The 22,022-nt window shown below is 39.4% G+C and overlaps 1 protein-coding gene across 1 annotated transcript in view; it reads left to right on the forward strand.

Annotated features, from left to right (window-relative positions):
• The first annotated feature begins 652 nt into the window (after positions 1-652).
• LOC121416943 overlaps positions 653-22,022 on the forward strand; it is a 30,027-nt gene continuing 8,657 nt past the window's right edge. Inside the window, exons 1-9 of the mRNA XM_041610474.1 lie at positions 653-751; positions 5,000-5,092; positions 6,105-6,151; positions 7,980-8,049; positions 12,161-17,392; positions 17,729-18,025; positions 18,527-18,685; positions 20,197-20,457; positions 21,533-21,658. Of these exons, the coding sequence (XP_041466408.1) occupies positions 6,117-6,151; positions 7,980-8,049; positions 12,161-17,392; positions 17,729-18,025; positions 18,527-18,685; positions 20,197-20,457; positions 21,533-21,658 (6,180 nt within the window). The 5' untranslated portion in view covers positions 653-751; positions 5,000-5,092; positions 6,105-6,116. The remainder of the gene's footprint in view (positions 752-4,999; positions 5,093-6,104; positions 6,152-7,979; positions 8,050-12,160; positions 17,393-17,728; positions 18,026-18,526; positions 18,686-20,196; positions 20,458-21,532; positions 21,659-22,022) is intronic.

A 22,022-nucleotide genomic window follows, 5' to 3' on the forward strand; every position in this document is an offset into this window, starting at 1 on the left:
ATGATGATAAAAATAATAATAATAACAATAATAATAATAATAATAATAATAATAATAATAATAATAATAATAATAATAATAATAATAATAATAATAATAATAATAATAATAATAATAATAATAATAATAATAATAGATAATAATAAAAAGCGACCGGGGTGGGGGCATTTTACAGACGGTCGAATGGGGGCGATTATATATAGCTGGCCTATAACAATTTTAGGCCCTAATTAAGCCTGCTTGAATTTCGGGAGAGGGCGATCGCGAGTGGGTAAAAGAGACATAGAAGAGTAAAAAAAAGAAAGAAAAAAAATCGCATTGCTATCTTTCCTATTTATAGGCTAAGGCCCGGGAGGGGGGGGGGCGACCGCGCCCTCGCCCTATTATCCACTCATACACGGTTGCACATAATCTAAATCCAGTATGAAATATGCTCAGCAATTTGCCAAAACATGCTGATCTCACGCTGATCTACCAGTGATAGGGTAGAGTGTGGGAGTTATTGTGTTGTTTATATCCCAGGATATATATGTCCACGATCTATTTATATACTCCTCATTAACATACACCCTTGAAAAGCAATAATGAAACCCGACACATGCCCACCTATGACCCTGTGACTCAGAAAAGCGACACCGCGCCCCATTGGTCACTTAGATATGGTAATTTTGTTTGTCTGACGTATTGTCCAATCAGCTTCTTTGTCATTGAAATTACCCTATTATACTCGGAACCTCGGAACCTGTCGACGGTGAGTGAAATGCCGAATAATATTTTCTGATAAATTTTAGGGGTTAAACGTGCTACAGCTCGACGAGCTGCTTGGTGGCACTTATTGATGGATTATTTTCACGAAAAAAGCATGATATGATGTAGATTTTTTTGTACTTTTTCTGTAGTGTAGAATATTGCCTTTCTGATGCACTTACGCACTTGTTCCCATTGACTCTGTGTAGAAACATACGGAGCCGTAAATAACACAAGAAGCCTATGCTTAGGATTTTTTTCAATCCGAAAATCCGACAATGATGTCGATGTTCTCACCCTCGAATTCTGTCCAAAATGTTGAAAATATGTATGTAATGTTCTTATATGTTGTAATTGAGATGAATATAATATCGCTGTTTGCTTTTCGTCGGTTTAAGCGGGGAAAATAATGGATGATAACCTCAAATTTATGTGTGCGAAATATAAAGAGTGTCAAAATCTTTCGTGTTGGAGCGGATGCCAAAGGTTTACCAGGCGGCCAGTGTCGGGCCGCAGACAGTGCTGTGTCCGCTCGTTTAAGTTAGTTGGGCTCGACCTATTGAATGCGTACACTGCAAGTGCAACAGTGCATGCATCATAACCGGACAGTTTCTGCAATGGCACTGCACTGGTGGCAGTCATGGCAGTAGTTTCACACAGTCGTGTCTCACTGACAAGTGAATGTGGCAGTGAGGCTGTGTAAACTTTTCACTCTTTTTAATATTTTTTAAACTCCTGATATGGGCCCCTTTCAAACTTGTTTGTTGTGCTGAACATGCTGAATTAATGTTGAAATCTAGTCATGGTTAAATTGATTCTTTGACTTTGTGCATTTTTTTTTGTAGAATGATTTTCTGTTTGAAACATCGGTTTCCATCAATGCAAAAGCTGGTTTCTGGGGTGGTATTCGGAAAATTATTTTTTAAAAAGTAAAATAAAAATTATCTTGTAACTTCTCTTGGTGAGATACGAATGTGTGTAGGCCCTACAAAGTTCTGAAATGGAAAAAAGTTTAATTGTTCTCTGGACAATACATTAAATTTCACCATGCAGGAACTAAATGTTAGATCTAACGTAAGGCCCATAATATTATCAAAAAAAAATTTAAAGAAATTTGAGGCAATAATATAATCAGATAATAGTATACCCGGTTGTTGTGTGTCCGGACAGGTTGTGTGTCCGAACGATCAATTTTAGAAAGTCTTTTTTGGAAAAGTTTTTGGAAAAAAATACAAGCAAAGTTTCATCAATTTTTAGTACAAAATGTTAGAAAATATATAGAACAAAATAGAAGATGATTGCAACTATTGAATTCATATTTTTAGTGTAATCCAAAGACAAAGAAGGCTTCAAAAATATAAAGTGTCCGGACACCCGACCCCCCATCCTAATATAAGCCACTAATTTTATTATGGTAGTATATCATGGTCTGTAGATTCAACCATATCAACAACAATATTTTCTTTAATGAATTCAATGAATTTTACCAACTATCTACACAAACGAATGAGGCCCTATAGATGCAATTATTGCTGAGATCAATTTTCTTGCAATATTCTGATCTCACCATTCTTGGCATGTGAATGTTTTTGATCACTTGAAAAATAAACGGATCGTATTTGGAATGTGTTTTCCCTGTGGAAAAAAAATTGGAAAATCAACAATATTGCTGATCTGTTTTTTAAATTTTTTTAAAACTTGTTATTTTGAGAAATTTCATAATGAAAATAATTGTTTATAGCTCCATAATTTTCATCATCTTTCTATTCAAATTCCTCGGGGAATGTTCAATGTCTGAGTTTGCTCAATCTCAACTATGCCTCTTCGCGATTAATCTTGAGATAAAAAAAAATACCCCATCTTCACCAGTGCAAGAAGAGCGATTTGTGTTTGAGCTAGGCATTGATGCACGCTATGAATAAATAATTCTGAGTTGAATCTAGAGTGCGTAGACCTGCACCTGCGAATTAGCAGGATAATTCGCAAATTTAAAGTTGACTTAATAAGTAAGATTTGCAATCTCAATATTAATCCAGCAAACTATCCTTATGATTGCATCTCCATTACATACATGTATAATCTTGAGATTGTTCAGATCAGATAATATGTTGGATCAGGGGGGCGTTTCATAAAAGGACTTGTCGGACATTTTATCCGACAAGTCCTGTTTTATCCGACAGTTACCATAGTAACAATGCTTCTCAGCCAATAAAAAGCAAGGAAAGTTGTCAGGTCTGACAACTTGTCGGACAGAAATGTTGATGAAACGCTCCCAAGAGCCATAATTTGGCACACATATATTTAATTTATCTTCTGAGACCAAATCTGTGACTTCCAGGTAGGGTTCTGAACTTGCACAATATCAAAGGAGAATGAAACCATTGGAACAAGATAGCTTGTGTGAAAACAGAAAAATCAAAGAAACAGATCAACAAAAGTTTGAGAAAAATCGGACAAATAATGACAAAGTTATGAGCATTTGAATATTGCGATCACTAATGCTATGGAGATAGCAAATTGGCAATGCGACAAAGATGTGTGATGTCACTTGTGAACAACTCTCCCATTACTTTAGTATATATTTCACTTGAATTGCCTCTTGTATCACATCTATCCATAGATCATGTGTTCTTTCTACATGAGGGCATGTAATACATATTTTTTAAGAATACATCTTGGATAAAGAGTTTGTATCATCATTAGAAAAAGTAAAAGAGACATTTTGAGGGTATTTTATAGTCCACCAAAGGGAAAGTTGTTCATCAGTGACATCACACATCCTTGTCGCATTGCCAATGGGAGGATCTCCATAGCATTAGTGATTGCAATATTCAAATGCTCATAACTTTCTCATTATTTGTCCGATTTTTCTCAAACTTTCTTTATTCTTATTCTTTGATTTTTCTGTTTCTACACAAGCCTCTTTGTTCCAAAGGTTTCATTCCCCTTTAAAGTGTTCCAGTATGTCAGACTCAAATTTGCTCAAAAATATGAATTCATGTACAAATCCAATGCAAATTATATTTGTAGCCAGTATTCACAAATGTTACCTATTTTTATACTTTCATGGTGTTGGCAAAATTTGTAAAATGATGAACATTCATTTTCAGTTATACCATGGTCACATTTGTTCTACGGCGGCCGTACGGGGAGTCAAAACCAGCCGTTTTAACATTTTTGTACCAGCTAAATGTAGGTGGTTTGAATAAAAATGAATAAAACGGCTGTTTTCGACTTGCCGTACGGCCGCCGTAGAGCAAATGTGACCATGCCATGGTATTAATATTGCAAGTTTAAGTTGCAACACCATGAAAGTAACATAAAACAACCTTTCAGAGACAAGAAAGAGGTGAATATTCTTCATATTTATGAGAGGTTCCAACTAAAAACAATTTTAATGATATGAAAAATAGATGGCCATTTCATGGATTTAAAGATGAAACTTTTTGTGAATTTTTTTTTGGTCAAGTCTCCTGCTTGTTAAACCTTATTAATAGCTTTAAACGTTTTTCAAAATAAACCTTGTCTCAGGTCTGCGTCATAGTTTTTAAATACACTGCAAGATAGGCATACAGTGCAAGATAGGCCTACACTGCACGGTACCATTTTTTTAATACATGCATATATGCAGTGTGAAATTCAGCAACTCATTTGGAAGGGTTCTTTTTTGTCCAGAACCATCTAATGTTCGTCAAAATAGGAAAACAAAGTTTTGCTATTGACTGTCACTTGAATGGCTTTTATATATTTTGACTTTGCTCTTATTCAAAAACAATTCTGTCAATGAAAGCACGCTCCATGCCTGCAGTGACATATACTGGTGTCTCAATGCCCATGTAAACTTTTGCAGAACTGGCTGAGTTAGAATTGACCCCCTCCATAAAAACTTTGTCTGCAAAAAAAATGGTTTGTATATATGTGTGCCTTTCATGAAAAATTCAGGGCCACGTCTTACAAAGAGTTACGATTGATCCAATCAATCACAACTATGGAAAGCTAGCAACATCATCTAAAATATGTTTTTCTTCAAAATATTTTTGAGATCTACATTTATGATGTATTCATTGTTTTCATGACAATTCATAATGCTTCTCTTTGTTTTCAAAGCTTATTGTGCAAATTTCCGATAGAAAAAAGTTATGATTCTAGTGGATTTCCATACATGTAGACTTGAGGTTGTTTGGATCAAGGACGTAAAGTCTCTTTGTAAGATGGGTCCCTGAATGAAAAAAATAATTTTATTTTGTTACAGAATTTACATGTGGAGTAAGAGAAAGAATCAAGAAACATGATGCTGGCCGGGGCTGCCGGATGATCACAAGATTCCGCCAAAGTGGCTTTTCAGGTAAAGATAAAGTTCAATTTTCATCATCCCTGTATACGTTACATGCCATCTAATGTTAAAGGTGAAGTTTACCTTTACCCTGAGGAAAAGTTTCTTGTAAAAACAGCAGAAAAAAAAATATTGGTGAAGGTTTGAGGAAAATCCATGAAGGATGAAAAAGTTAGAATTTCAAGTTTTTGGTTTGTGACGTCATATATCAGCAGATGCCACATCCAAGTATGTTACGTAAAAATACATGAATTCGATTTTTTTTATTGGTTCATGATGTCAAAAAGTATTGTGAAATGATTTGTCTTCTGATACATTGATACATGTACATGTTTGCTGAAGGTTATATGCCATTCATTGATATATTTTTTTTAATATTCCAGATACAGATCATACATGTATACAGGAAGCTGCTTGCATATGACGTTACAAATCAAAACATTTCAATTCTAATTAATATTTAAATCTTTGCTGGATTCTCAAAACTTTACGGTCAGCAATTTTTCTTGTTTTTTCTGTTATTTTAAAACAAAACTTTGTCAGGATGAACTTCCCCTTTAACCTTTTTGCAGTCCTTGATTTTGATTGGCTGTTGAGAAACATTTCGTTGGTAGATCAATTGGATGACAAGGTTGCCATTAAATGTTATGCAACGGGCTCCAGAAGCCCATCTAACAAAGAGTTGTGATTGATCCGATCAATCGCAACTATGAAAAGCCAGCAAAGTCAACATATGAAATGCATGTTTGTTATAAAAAAATCTAGATAATCATAATGAATGCATATTATATATCCATTGATTTCTTGACAATTTGGTGTGATCTCCTTTGTTTACAAAGGACATTTTGCAAATTTCCTGCAGAAAAAAAATTATGACACTGATGGATTTTCATAGAGTTGCGAGGGATTGGATCATGTAACTCTTTATAAGACACTGCCCAGAAGTGTCTCTTATTTGACAGTCATGTTTATGAAAACCTATTTTATTGGTAGTATAATTCAGTGTATATATTTTTTTCTACAGCCATTTCAGGACATGGATGATGGTAGATGCCTACTTGACGTGATAGAGTAAGTCCTCTCAATTCAATTTCAGAGATGTTGTGGCTCAGTGGATAAGTCTCTGGACTTTGAACCACAAGGTCTGGGGTTCGAATCCCACTGCAGCACTTGTGTCCTTTAGGAAGGTGTTTACCTTCATATGCCTCTCTCCACCCAGGTGTAATAAATGGGTACCTGGTAGGAATACATATTTTGAATGCTCGAGCGCCAGATAAGAGTAGCCGTGCTTAAGCGGGGCTATGCAACACTTTAAACATTAAAGTGCTGTGTTGCATATTATTATTATGATTACTGTATTATGATATCGAGTGCTGTCTGATTATCTTTTTTTTTAAAGAGCAGTATTCTCATCCTAAATTTGATTGGACTATGAGTCTTGACTCGGGGCAGGCCTAGATTTGATGCACTGATCTTTCCCGAAATTATTGAAAATATGAATGATATACATGTACACCACTAATATGGGATGTATATAGTTCATCAATTAGTAGGGACATTGACTTTCTAAAATTTTACAAAAAGAAATTACCGGTATTGTCTTTCCTATTTCTAAATTTTGGTGAACTTGTAACTTGATCTAAAATGGAAATTCCATTTGCAGTAGAAAATACAGCAAAACATGAATTTCCTTTTTCAAAGGTATTTTTAGTAAATTTTTAAATGAGAGTGAAGAACCAAATGTATTTGTCCATTTGATTTTACTGGGAAGTAGAAAATCACTGCTCTGAAATCGGAATTAAAACTTTTGTTAAGTAAAGATGGTAATTGAAGATAAATTGTCTTTGTACTGTAAAGTTGGAATTCTTTCCTTTCTCAATGCATTTGAATAGAAATGTTTGTATCTTGCTTGAGCACACTGCTAAAGTGGATTTACCTGTTACCTATCCTCCAGATGCCTAGTAGCACATTGGGCCTCCACCAAACATCTCCACCTTTGCCTATCAGAGGCAGCTGTGCTGGCTTCTGTCCATGTCCTCCATCCAGCCAGGGTCCTTTCTTTTTCCAATGTTCGCGGCCAAGTTGTTTTGGGCCTGTCCCTTTTCCTTTTCCCTTGTGCCTGTCCCTTTTCCTTTTCCCTTCTTGTGCCCAGGTCAGTGCTGTGTTACAGATGCTTGCAGATTCCCCCCTTATATTGTGTGCCCAATAAATTTTTATCTTCTCATTATTGTAGTGCTCAGTTTCTCCATTTTGGTCTTGTCTGAGAGCTCTTCATTGCTTATGTTTTCTTGTCATTTTATGTTCATTATTCTTCTTAAACTCTTCGTCTGGAAAGTATCGAGTTTCCTTTCATCTCCTTTTCATTTGTCATTTTCCATGTTTCAGATCTGTATATTGACACTGAGATTACCATAAGCTAAGTTTTGTTGATCGCTTGATTTTATTTAATACTGTTCCATATTTTGTTTGAGTATCAGGCCCCGTTTCCATGCCTGTATTTCTCTTTGTTCCATATCTTATCAATAAGTTTTTTAAATAATAATTGGCATTTATAATATAGCGCTTTATCATTCTACAAAGTCCTGTTTAAAGCGCTTCACAATTATTATTACTCGGTCACTGGATTCATAGCATTCCAAGCAGCCTGTTAAAACGCAAACCTGCTATTAAACAAACCACAATGACGGTTGTTGATGCCTTGCCAAAGGGTGCTAGGCCATGGTGGGATTCAAACACACGACCCTCTGATTACAAGGCGAAAGTCAGAACCGCTACACCACGGCACTTCCACTTTTTACTTTGTCTGAAAGTTCAATACTTCATGGGGTTCGGCTGTAATTGAATCAATTCCAGAGTGGATTTAGTGCATTCTAAATCATATCTTTTTTTTTTCTTTCAGTGACCCTGATGCATTGACATCATTTCTTGACAAACAAGATGAGTTTAGACTGGATAGTGCTGACTTGGAGGTAAGATCCTTTTCATGAAATGATTTGTCAGTGATTAATACCTCAGTCAAATTTCCTGTACGGTGAGTCGAAAACAGCCATTATAACATTTTTTGTACCAGCTAAATATTTGAGTGGTTTGGATAGAATGAGATAAAATGGTTGTTTTCGACAGCCAGCTACATATGGGTGGTTTGAATAAAACAAGATAAATCGGTTGTTTTCGACTCGCCATATGGCGGTCGTAGAAGAAATGTGACTGAGGACTGAGGTATAACTTATAGATAAAAAAAATAATGGATGGAGTTTAGTGTCTGCTGCTGTCGCACACAACCTTGAAGCTATAGGAAACGTACTCTGTGAAACTTTGCGTACCAAATTTGATTGGCATTTTTGGTTGTATTTAAGACCAAAGTAAGTAAATTGAAAAATATGCTACAAAAAAGGCTTGTTGCATTCCTTCACGTATATAATTTTGTGGAGCTCAATAAATCGCTCTCCTTATTTTTTTGAGGAGCTCAATTGAGCTCCTCGGAATTGCTCTCCATGAGGAGTTCAAATCAATTCATTACCATACATGTATGATAATTAGTAGATTTTTCTTAACGTTGTATATGCAATAGCTGTGTTAGCTATGAATTAATCTGTGGTGAAACTAGGCCTGGGTCACGTAAATACGTTTACAGGATGTCGTAAGCACTCCTAAAAAAAAAAAAAAATTGCTAAAATTTCACATTTTACATCCATAAAATGGCCTTTTTTCCATAATTCCTTGAAATTACTTTGATTTAGTTGAAAAATATCAGAGAAATGAAGAATATTCACATCTTTCCCGACTCTGATTTGAACTTACCTCGGTAAATTTTGTAGTCCCACATGTAGACTTTCATGGTGTTGCCATGAAAATCTACATATGGGACTACATGGGACTGCAATATTTACCGAATTTAAATTAAAATCAGAGTCGGGAAAGAGATGAATATTCTTAATTTTTCTGATAATTTTCAACTAAATCAAAGTAATTTCAAGAAATTATGGAAAAAAGAAGGCCATTCATGGATTTAAAGATGTGAAATGTGAAATTTTAGCAATTTTTTGTCTCACCTGCATAGCAGAGTGAGACTATAGGCGCCGCTTTTCCGACGGCGGCGGCGTCAACATCAAATCTTAACCTGAGGTTAAGTTTTTGAAATGACATAACTTAGAAAGTATATGGACCTAGTTCATGAAGCTTGGCCATAAGGTTGATCAAGTATTACTGAACATCCTATCAGAGTTTCATGTCACATGACCAAGGTCAAAGGTCATTTAGGGTCAATGAACTTAGACCATGTTGGAGGAATCAACATCAAAATCTTAACCTGAGGTTAAGTTTTTGAAATGACATCATAACTTGGAAAGTATATGGACCTAGTTCATGAAACTTGGACATAAGGTTAATCAAGTATCACTGAACATCCTGCATGATTTTTATGTCACATGACCAAGGTCAAAGGTCATTTAGGGTCAATGAACTTTGGCCGAATTGGGGGTATCTGTTGAATTACCATCATAACTTTGAAAGTTTATGGATCTGATTCATGAAACTTGGACATTAGAGTAATCAAGTATCACTGAACATCCTGTGCGCATTTCAGGTCACATGACCAAGGTCAAAGGTCAATGAACTTTGGCCGAATTGGGTGTATCTGTTGAATTACCATCATAACTTTGAAAGTTTATGGATCTGATTCATGAAACTTGGACATAAGAGTAATCAAGTATCACTGAACATCCTGTGCGAGTTTCAGGTCACATGATTAAGGTCAAAGGTCATGTAAGGTCAATGAACTTTGGCCATGTTGGGTTTTTTTTGTTGAATAACCATCATATCTCTGTAAGTTTATTGGTCTAGTTCATAAAAAGTGGACATAATAGTAACCATGTATCACTGAACATCTTGTGCGAGTTAGAGTAGTTTTCAAAGTCAGCACTGCTGCTATATTGAAATGCGTGATGCAGGTGAGACGGCCAGAGGCATTCCACTTGTTTATCTATTCAAAAAAATTTTTTTTAGGAGCGCGATCTTTTGCTTTCCTTATTTTTTTAGGAGCGCGGTAATCACGCGCTCCTAAAAATGAAGGTCTGTTGTTGTGTAGCAGTCTTTAAAGGATGTGGAGCAAATTGTGATGCGATACCAGGGCCCCATCTTACAACGATTACGATTGATCCAATCAATCGTAACTCTATGGAAATCCATCAGTGTAATAATTATTTCTTGCACAATATCTTTTGTAAACAAAGAGAAGCATAGTGAACTTTCAAGAAAACAATGAATGCATGAATATACATCATAGTTAGAAAATATTTTGAACAAACACTCGTAATAGATGTTGACGTTGCTGGCCGTCCATAGTTACATTTGATCAGATCAATCACAACTCTTTGTAAGACGGGGCCCAGGAGAATTATTTCCTGTATCAGTAACTGTATATTGGGCTATACCAACATGTAAGAATTAACATGTAAGAGAATAAGTGTGGAGATTTCTGTATGTTTGACCTTTTGGAGTACTTTTTAAAAGTGTTTTTGGTGGTCTTAAAGGAGTGTGTTGTTATATTCATTTTATATTTATATTGATTGATATGGATTAATTGTTATAAGCTATTGAAATCTTGGTATCTGATTGACTGAGAGCAAATTACATGTGAAAGTCACTGACCAAACTCCTCATGAAACGTTCTCCACTGTTGGCCAATGAAATTGAGATGGGGGTTTTATGAGTTTGCTGTCCAAACTCTGCACACAAGGAACTTTAGCCTAATGTCCAGGATATATATATTTTTTAATTTGGGGGTGCTGATTTAAGAACCTTTTGCATATATCTGCAACATTAGATAAGCTTCAAAGTTGCAGTAATTATTTTTCAGGGCTGTTCTGAGCATTTCGGGGTAAAATCACCTGAGCTCCAGTGTATTATTCAAGTTTTGTCTCACCTGCATAGCAGATTGAGACTATAGGCGCCGCTTTTACGACGGCGGGGATGATGCGGGTGGCAGCGTCAACACCAAATCTTAACTGAACGTTAAATTTTTGAAATGACAGCATAACTTAGAAAGTGGATCGACCTACATGTAGTTCATGAAACTTGGACATGAGGTTAATGAAGTATTACTGGACATCCTGCCTGAGTTTCAGGTCACATGACCAAGGTCAAAGGTCATTTTGGGTCAATGAACTTGGACCATGTTGGGGAATCAACATCAAAATCTTAACCTAAGGTCAAGTTTTTCAAGTGTCATCATAACTTAAAAAATATATGGACTTAGTTAATGAAACATGGACGTAAGGTTAAACAAGTATTACTGAACATTCCGCATGAGTTTCACCTCACATGACCAAGGTCAAAGTCATTTAGGGTCAATGAACTTGGAGGTTTCTGTTGAATTACCATCATAACTTAAGTTTATGGATCTGATTCATGAAACTTGGACATAAGAGTAATCAAGTATCTTTGAACATCCCGTTCTCAGGTCACATGAACAAGGTCAACTCTAGGTCATATAAGGTCAATGAACATTTGCCATGTTGGGGGGTATTCTTTGAATTAACCATGATATCTCTGTATGTGTATTGGTTAAATTCATTAAACGTGGACATAAGAGTAACCAAGTGTCACTGAACATCTTTTGCGAGTTTCAGGTCACATGATCAAGGTCAAATGTCAATGAACGTAGTATTGTATCATATGAATGTTGTGTTTTTGTGAATAATTAAATTGTATAGTAGTTTTCAAAGTCGGCACTGGTGCTATATTGAATCGTGTGATGCAGGTGAGACAGCCAGAGGCATTCCACTTGTTTATCCTACTGATGTTCTTGGCATTGACTTATGCTTAGAAGTAATAATCATTCAAAGTTTGCTTTTTCTCAAGTTTAGGTGCATAATAGTGGAAATGTCAATTGTATTTTTGCTATTCAGGTGTGATCAAGGATTTGTTGATCAAAGATTTTATAAGGGCCTGTGTCTGCAATTTAGGATTTTATAGCAGTCTGTACTCATGACTTTATTGCAAACCTGAAGCTCCAATTAAGATTTTCTTATGTTCTGAACCTAATGGGATTTTGTATCTTTTTCTTGATCTGATATGCAGGAGTTCTCCAGGTACCAGCAGCAATCTCTTCTCACCAATAACCAATATGCCATCGGACCAAACCCCAGCGCCTCCATGGCGCAGGAAACCCCATCCTCAGTACTGATGCGCCTTGAAAACATCTCACCCCCACCAATCCAAAATGACACTGTCCTCTCACTCCTGGGCGATCGGCCTTTCACACCGACCAGCCACAAGCCGCAGAACAACCAGGCTGCATCCAGGCCGATCATTGACCTTGGGTTTGGTGAGCAAGAAGGGGGTGAGATCAAAGAGATATTTCCTGACTTTATGATGGGTTCTAGTCAGATGCAGGCCAGCAACAACCAGGCCTTTTCAGCAGGTGATGATCTCTTCGGCAAGCTAGGGGTCAAGGGGAGTGTTGGAGGGTCCAACCAGACGCCATCTGCCAAAAATGACTTCTCCAGCATCTTTTCATTTGAGGAGGAAGGTGAGAAGTTACAGCATGCCGTCCCACCCAGCTCTGTCAGTTCAGGGAATGTCCAAGATGTGATTCAGCAGAGTCTGATGTTGTCAGGTGTAGGTGATCTCTCAGATGATGTTCCCAACCAACAAGAAGCTCTTACAGAGGTTTCAGCAGACAAAGGATCTGGAAGCACACATGCTGTACAGCCTGCTCATAGTATCCCGCAAAGTCATGCTTTACCCTCAAGTTTCATGGTCCAGGGAGGATCTGTCCAAAGTAGTAGTGCCCAAGACCATCAGAAGATGACAACAAAAAGCATTCCACAAGTAGCGGTTGTAAGGCCACAAACTCAACCGCAACCACAGCCCCAGACGCAAGTCCTTGCGACACAGCCTGTCATTGATGCCCAGGGGCAGGTCATCAACTCTCAGTTCCTCCAAACGCCAGGGAAAGTCATGGGTAGTGCACAGCAGACTGTTATGCCCATGCAGCAAACCTATGTCCTGAACACGAAGGCTCCTCTGAATATCCATCCCAAACTTGGAATCAGCCCTCCAGCTGCATCGAAACCACAACCCCAACAAGGCATTAGAATCATGCTGGCACCGCAAGCTGGTAATAATATTCAAACGATTGGAGGAGCACCAGCTGGACAAACCATCCAGTTGAATCATGGACAGGCTGGTGCAACAGGACAGCAAACAGTTGTTTTACACAATGTGCAAGGTGCTGTACAAGGAGCAGTTCAACCTGCTGGAGCTTCTTCTGTACCAGTCCTGCAACCAGTTATAACAATTGGTGCTACGCAAGGAAGCTTCATCTTTATGACAAGACCACCTGCAGTTCTTGCCCCTCAGCAGATTCAGCAACTCCAAACCAGCGGTTCTGGTCTTGCCACCATTCAGATGCCTGGACAGGCCATGGCACCCGTTGTTCAACCTGTCAATCAGCAACAAGGAGGTAAACAAGCCTTACCAGTGATGCAGCTTGTGCAGTCTGGCGTTTCTGCTGGAAAGGCCTACCAAACAATTGCCCTGCCGCAAGGTTATGTCACTGGTGGACAGACAATAGTGATCCAAAATCCACAAGGTTCATCAAATGTCCTACCAATTGCACAGAGCCAAGCCTCGATAGTTCAATCTGGCGCCAATCAAGTAAGCTTTGTGCAGAGTAAACAACCTGGAACCTATAACAAAGTTCAAACAACTCCACAGCTTATTCAGCCAAAGGTAGTAAGTTCAGCTCAAGCACAAACAAAAGTTGGACCCATTTCTTCGCAGTCTCTTATATCTTCCACTGCATATCGCACCAAAGACATTGTTGTATACAACCCGCCCTCAAAAGTGGATGTTGTATCATACCAATCTCCGGCTAATAGTGAGATGGTTACCTCTCCGGTAACATATACAAGCAGTATTGCCAATCAGAATGCTGCTAATATTGTTCAACCATATGCCCAGTCAGTATCCACTGCTAAAAATGAAGTGCAAGTAATCAAGTCGGACCTTTTGCCTGCATCCAAGGCAAAACCAGTAGAAACATTCCGTCATAAACTGTATGGAAAAATCTCCACAGTACAGTCGGATTCGAAGCACACTTCGCAATCTGATCCTCAGTCAAGTCAAGCTCAGATGGCTGCTGTTACTCTGGCAAACCAAACCTCGGGCTGCTTACAAACCATACTCCAGAAAGTACAACCCTGTGATGCTGGAACAGAGCAGAGTTCATCTTTACAGCTCAGCCAGGCTCTTAGCAGCACAACAGACCTGGGGACACAGTCTCAGCCAGTCTTCATTCAGCAGAACTCTCCTCCTGCAAACACCATTGTTACACCGAGCAATGTCAATGCTAAAGGCTTGCCAAACCAGACTCAAACCTTGCCAGGAAATAATGGCAGTGTCCCTGCCCTTGTCCAGCACTCTCAACTCGCCCAGCTGAACTTACAAAGTTCTCTTTCTTCTGCAGCTGTTTCCATTCAGACACCCACAGTAGTGAGTACACTACCTTCCAATACTAGCAGTTTACCAACCAAGAAGACTCAACTAAAAAAGCAAAACATGTTTGGTTCCCGACCTGTTGCTTCTGTTGACAGCAGCAATAATTTTCAAGGAGAGTTCTTGAAGACATTGCAAGGAAAGCATGTAGTTGCAAGTGGTACATCAGCCTCCACAATATCTACATTAGCCACTAGCAGTATTCTTACCACAACTCTGGCCTCTTCAACGGCTGGCTCCCAAATTAACCAAGGAGGACATCCAAATGAGTTTACCTCAGGCTCCCACATGCTAGGGAACAATACAAATGTTACAGCAAGTTTGGAAAATACCATTAGTAGTAGCGGAATGATGAGTAGTGCCGGAGGAGTTCTTTCCACTCCTGGTCTTATGAGTGCCCTTGAACTAAAAGCGAAGCAAATGCAAGAATCAGGTATGAAAAGCCTTGCCCTTAACCAGCAGCCTATGGTTAGTGCATTGCAGTTAAAGGCACAGCAGATGATGACTCCCCAAAGCACATCTTTCAACCAGCAGCCAATACGGCCAAATGCACCCATGATGAGTGCACTTCAGTTGAAGAATGCTGGCCACTTTCAAGGACAGGGTGTGAGTGTTGCAGGCACTACTAAACCACAGCCCATGATAAGTGCTTTAGAAGTACAACAGCAGATGCAAAGGCAAGGGCAAGGTATGAACGCAGCGCAACAGCCAGGCACTCAGAGTAGACCGATGGTAAGCGCTCTGCAGTTGCAGCAATTGAAGAGACAGATGGCCACTTCAAATCCTGGAACTGATAACACAGCACTGATGAACCAGCTCTTGCAACTCCAACAAAGGAAGAATGCAGCACAGGCAGGTGCCAATCCAGCTCAATCAAATCAAATGCAAGTTCAAGCAATTGTAAACCAGAGCCAAATATCTCATCCACCTAGTACTGGACAACCTTTACCAAGTCCACAGGGGGGTTCCAGACCACCAAGCATCGGTCAACCACTTCCAAGCCCCCAATCCAATCAAAGTCATCGCCCTCCAAGTGTGCCTTTGCCGAGTCCACAAGGGATGCCACCACATCGCCCACCAAGCGCAGGACAACCTGCACAGAGTCCTCAATCCATGCAGCCACACCGCCCGCCTAGTGCTGGTCAGCCATTGCCCAGCCCTCAGGGCAGACAAACATCTCGTCCACCCAGTGCTGGCCATCCTCTACCCAGCCCACAAGGTCAACCATTAGCAAGTCCACAAGGATTGTCAATGCCAACTCATCATAGCCAGCATGTCATGGGTTCTCAAGGATTGCAAAGTCCACAGAATGTGTTGAATAGTGGCGGCCAAGTGATCCAGAGCAACCAATCACCCTTTGCTCCAAATGCACATCATGTGATGCCGTCAAGTGCTCCTGTCCATCCAGCGCAGTCTGGGCAAGTTCCTAGTCAGCCTTCCACAAAGATGATGCCACAGCTTTTACAAGCTTTTGATCTTTTGAAGAAAGCTCAGGCAGCCCAAGCAAAGGGTCCATCAGGTGCCCAGGAGCAAGCTCATTACATGCAGCAGTTTCAGTTGCTCTTGCAGAAACATCCAGATTTGATGAAGCAATTGCAACTCCTGAAACAGAAACAGCAGCTTGCAAAACAGCAGCAGATGGCAAAACAGCAACAGATGGGAGCTTCAATGCCTGCTAGTTCATTCCAACAAATGCAACAATCTGGTGTCACCAATCAACAGCAGTTTCAACAGCAGCAGGTCCTTTCTGCGAGTGCGGATCAAGCACAACTGGTAGCATCGTCAATCTTACAAGCAACCCAGAATGCTAGTGCTGCTTATAACACAAGACATGGTGGAATAGCTTCGTCTACAGGAGAAACTGATGTACAGCAACTCATTAGACCTAGCTCAACTACCTTTAGCACCAACAGTATTCCAAAGGCACCAGATGGACTTCAAAATCAGAACCCTAATTACACACCCAATGTAACTATCCAGGCTGTGAATTCAGGGCAGAAGGATAGCACACCTAGCGGAGGGTCATTCTTACCAAATCAAGGTCAACAACCAGTGGTTTCGTCTTCAAAAAAGAAACTACCTCCAAATACATCAATGATGCCTCCACCCCCACCTGCTCCCCAGCAAGCTCCACCAAATGTGTCTATTCTGCCTTCACAGAAGCAGGCTCCACTTGGAACGATTCCTTCTGTTACCAAGGAGAAAGATGTGTTTGAGTTTGATGATGATGATCCAGTACCTGTCAAAGTAGAGAACAAGTTCAGTCGGAAGACATCAGGCGGAAAGACTGGCTCTGGAACAGTTCATCACCAACCCCTATCAATGCAGCAGAGAGCAACTCAGGGTCAGGCTGCTCTTCAGATCGACCCGACTGGGGTACCTCAAGAAGGTGCTCCTGTGCAGATGAACTTTGTTGGATCTCAAGCCAATCAACTGCCATCCCAATCTGGCCAGATGTCTAGGTCTCAGAGCAATGCCTCGCAGGGTAGCCATCTGAGTCGTATGCTGCAGAGTGCACCCCAAATGACACTGCCTTCAAACCAAATGAATAAGAAACCTGGTTTCGAAGCTGGGCAGCTCACCTCCCAGGGTTATCAACATGGACAAGTGCCACAGGAGAATATCCAGAGTAGTCCAGCAACATCATTAGTCTCACAGGGTGCTCAGTCACAGGTCACCACAACAAGGGTGTCTGCAACATCTATCAATGCTGGGGGAAGCTTACAGAAAGATACTAATGTTGCCAGCAGAAGACTGCAACAGCTACAGCAGAGTCAACAAGCAACCAGTACTGTTTTCAAGCCGAAAGCAGTGAGTATTTTATGATTTTATAATGTTATCATTTTAGGTTAATTTCTTTGTTTTGAAATCTTCTCCAAATCACTTGAAGACATTTTTTCGAATCTTGCCACTGGAGGTGGGGGGGGGGGGTGTTTCATTAATTTCTAAATTAATAATTAAATTATTTTTATTTAGAGGATTAGTTTAAGTTTACAAACATTTCTTCTGAGCTAATACCTAGTAAGGCCCTGAATTCTATTTGAAGGGAAAGTTGTTTTATCACAAGCTTTATAAGATTATATTGGTTGAAAGATAAGGTAACATCATCCAAACTAAATGCAACCAATCCATCTCTTGACTCTTCAGAAAGCCAAAACATCACACTTCAGCGTGCAGACCCAGCAGAGCCTCCACAGTGTCCAAGGGTTCATTCGGCAGCTAGAAGGCATCGTCAACCGCACTCCAAAGCAAGAGGCGATGCTTCAACAGCTCCTGGACTTACAGCAGAAGATCAATGACCAGGCCAGAGCTAAGCTGGAAGGGACAGGTACCCCAACACCCTCTGCCAAACCAGTAGGTGGTGCCAACGTTCCAAAGGTCCCTTCCACTGGCTTATCCAATGATGCTAAAGGAGAAGTCGCCACACCTGCAAGTAGTATCCAGGTAGATATTTTGTTTAATTTCATGTTTGGTGCAAAAAAAAACCCAACTTGTATCTAATAAAAGTACAATGATCTTGGCAGTGCTTTCATTTAGCGTTACATTGGATGTCACCTTTTTTTCCTTTTTTTTAGATTGTTCTTTGGGCCTGATGTTGCCATCATAAAATGATAAAAAGTGGCCCATGACTGCCACGTAAAAACCATAATTGAATTAAAAGTAAAAGGTTTACATCAAGCTTTTTAAATATGAATGAACACTATTCTTAAATCTGTCCATGTTGGGCGCTAAAGGGAATGTGTTGGAGGGGAGTGAATTCCACAGCTGAGCCATCCTTACCGGCTTTAGTTTTGAGGTACAGATTTTGGCAGCACCTCCAATAGAGTATCTCATCCTTAAAGCAAAAAAAATAATTCAGTCTATCAAAGTTAAGGGGAAATTACTATATCTCTTGTTTGATATTTAAGACTATTGTATCGTACGATCCTTTTCTGCTACTCTCAGAATACTGCCAGTTGTACATTTGCCGTGGCCAGCTCAAACTTGGGCGGATCAGGGACAACACCCCAGACTTACGGTTCTGTAACAGCAACAACAAACATTCCTAAACCAGCAGCAGGTACTCCCATGCCAAATCAACCTCCGTCAACAGGACAATATAAGGTAAGTTAAAAAAAAATAATACCTAACAAAAAGTTTGTCTCTTTTTGTTGCAATCTCACTAAGGCCCGAATTCCCAAAGGTGGCTTTGAAAACCCATGGTTGAATCCATGGTTTATGCAGATTTCCTGTATAAATAACCCTTGATTTTGCGCGTATCGGGCGTATGTATAAAAAATTCCAATGCTGATACGCGCTTATGTCACAGTGCGCCAAAATGACGCCTGTTACCATCAGCTTTGGACATTTTTAATATGCGCAGTAAAATAAGCGTAATTTGTACAGGAAATCTGCATAAACCATGGACTCAACCGTGGGTTCTCAAAACCACCTTTGTGAATTTGGGTCTTAATGTCTGGTTCCTATGATTCCTTTAGTTTCTTCATAGACAAGGCAAAGTAAAGGGGCCATTCTACTATTGATCTTGCTATGATTTTGCAAACCTACAGATTGAGCAGGATTGAGGGAAAATGAAACCTTTACCTTGAGTCAACTAAAAATGCTCTGCAGGAACAAACATTTTCAAGCGGAGCATCCAGGTTCCACTGATAGTAAAGACGTGGTTGTACTCATCCCACCATTCCCATGACTGGTCGGGAAGAACGGCAGGAAACTTGTTCAAGTTCATTTATTAAAACCAATATAAAATCAATTACAAAACATATATCATGAGATGGTTAGGACCAAAGTGAAGCCGAAGCTTGTAAATATTAGCCCTTTACATAAAATATATAAAATACATTATAAAAATAATGTCAACAGAATAGATTAACAAGTAATCGATCAAGAAATACTTACATACTTACACAACCTACAAACACCCATACACACACCCACACAGGGACACACATACAAACAAGGATCCTATATTTCATCAAGTAATTGTTTTTTACAGAGTTTTTTAAATCTAGATAAAGTAGTACTTTCCTGGATTGATTTATGTAAATTACTCCAATATTTGATACCATTGTAGGAAAGAGATGACGAGGTTAAACGTAATTTAGGAAGATGAAATTGATTTTTCTGGCGAGTTGAATAGGAATGGACATTATGATTATGAATGAATATATTGCAAAATTTTAGAGGAAACATTTTGTTTTTAATTAGATACATAAATATTAGTGAATTAAAAATAGTCATTTTCTGAATAGGCAAGATATTTAGTTCTTTAAATTGGAGCATGTTCAAACTTGCTCACCACTCATGCCGATCTGAGTAAATGCCCGCTTTTACCCTGTCATAATGCCGTTGCTTAGCTGTTCCAGATATCAACCGATTCCTATCCCTTGACCCTCCTATGATCGGGATAGATCAGGTTTCCGGATGGTAGTTGAAGTGCCCCTTTTATCAGGAAAGATTTCCTTTGAAATCAAACAAGTGGTGAAATGGGCACAACTTTCGTAATTTGATAGTTGATACATATTTGTGGACTGCATTGTTGAAAACCCAAGTGATTTTCAACTACACTTCACTGTTTTTGTTTTGATTAATCAATGTTTGTCTTTTGTTTTCAGATTGGTAACACAGATCAGCAGACTTCATCTTCCTTCGCTGCATCCGCTGCAGCGGCAGCAGCCGCTGCTGCTGCCGCCGCCCAGGCCTCGACCCAACCCTCCACGGCAGGGGCCCCAGCAAGCCAGGGGTCCACTCAACCTGTTGCTCCCATCACGTCCATACCAACGCCGGTGTCAGGGGTACAGGTCCCGTCCTCTACTAGCGTTCCCACCACCCTCCAACAGATCTTCACCACAAATATTGTGCAGTTAGTAGGCAAGGTAATGATGATGATGGTTATGATGAAGATAATTGAAGATGATGATTATGATGATGGAGATGATAATGATGATGATTTTGGTGATGATGATGATAGAGGTCATGGTGATGGTGATTGTAGTAGTGGTGATGATGTGATGTGGTGGTAGTGATGAGGAGGAGTAGGGTGGTTGTCGTGGTGTGTAGTGGTGTGTAGCCATATAAACAATAAAGGGCAAAGTTTTTTCATATTGGTAATTAACTGGGTGTAATCAGCTGCAGAAAAGTCTAAATGGTTATTGGTCGGCAGGAATGTATATTCTAGTGCTTATTGCAGAAAGGGATGCGTTTAAATGCAAGTTTAAGAAATCAAGCCAAAGTCCCAGAAGCGCATGTTTCAACCCTGGTCAAAAGTCAAAGTTGCGCTTGAATTTTTGAGTTGCGTTTGATCGCATCAATTTCTTCAGCAGGCCCCTGATCCAACCTGGGGACTGTTTCATGAATGTTGCCCTTCTGCAACTGTTACCATGGTAACATTCAGATGCCAGAGCTTCTGAGCTAATCAAAAGCAATGATTTCACCGGAAGTGTTGGCACTGAATTAACTAATACTGACTAATTTAATGAAATATTTACCCCCCTGCATGCAAATGAAGCAATGAAAAAAATATGAAAATGTGGAAACTATCATTCTACTCATTGTATACAAAATTACCCATAATATGTCACCCAAATATCTCCAAGACCTTATTTCCCTTTGTTCTTCCTCTTCTGTCAGATCCTTACGTTCATCATATTCCAATAATTTAATTCATGGCCTTCACACTAAGACCTGATATGGTGATTGTGCATTTTCTGAAATTGCTCCCACCCTCTGGAATAAACTCCAACTCATATCCAAAATGCTCCCTCCTTGGAAATTTTCAAATCATCACTTAAAACTCACCTTTTCTCAAAACTTGTTTTCTTTTTCTTTTTTCTTTTTTAATGTATTGACTGTACACCATTACAATCTGCCAACCTGTGCGCTTTGAAACACCAGTATAAATCGCCCTACAAAAGTTATTATTATTATTATCCTTGTATCCTTTTTCTTTAGAACCTGACTCCTCAGCAACAAGATGTCTTGAGGCGCCTCCAGGAGCAGCTGAAGAATATGACCCCACAGCAGCAACAAGAGTTCTACCGACAGCATCAGGTCAAGCTACAGCAGGGACAGAAAAAGGTTGGACCAATTCCTTACTTGACTTTCCATCCCAGCGCACACTATCCAATGGGTGATTTCAAGTGCGGTGTTGTTCAGAGATTGTAAAACTGATCCAGGGCCCCTTAACATAAAGATTAGCGATGAATAGCGAACATGAGAGAACTTCTGATTGGTTCCTGGTCAGAATTTTGCGCCAAATGCGCGTGTAATGTTGATCCTGATTGGTCAGTTCATTTAACGATTGATCACTCATCTTTGTGTTTTTTATGGAGCCCAGATCACATTGACATGTCGACAACTAGTGAAGGACTTTTCGGGACCATCTTCATTTTATGTTAGGTGCTATAATCGTGTAAAAATTGCCATAACACCAACATCAAAA

Source organism: Lytechinus variegatus, chromosome 6, assembly GCF_018143015.1.
Source record: "Lytechinus variegatus isolate NC3 chromosome 6, Lvar_3.0, whole genome shotgun sequence".
NCBI lineage: Eukaryota > Metazoa > Echinodermata > Echinoidea > Temnopleuroida > Toxopneustidae > Lytechinus > Lytechinus variegatus.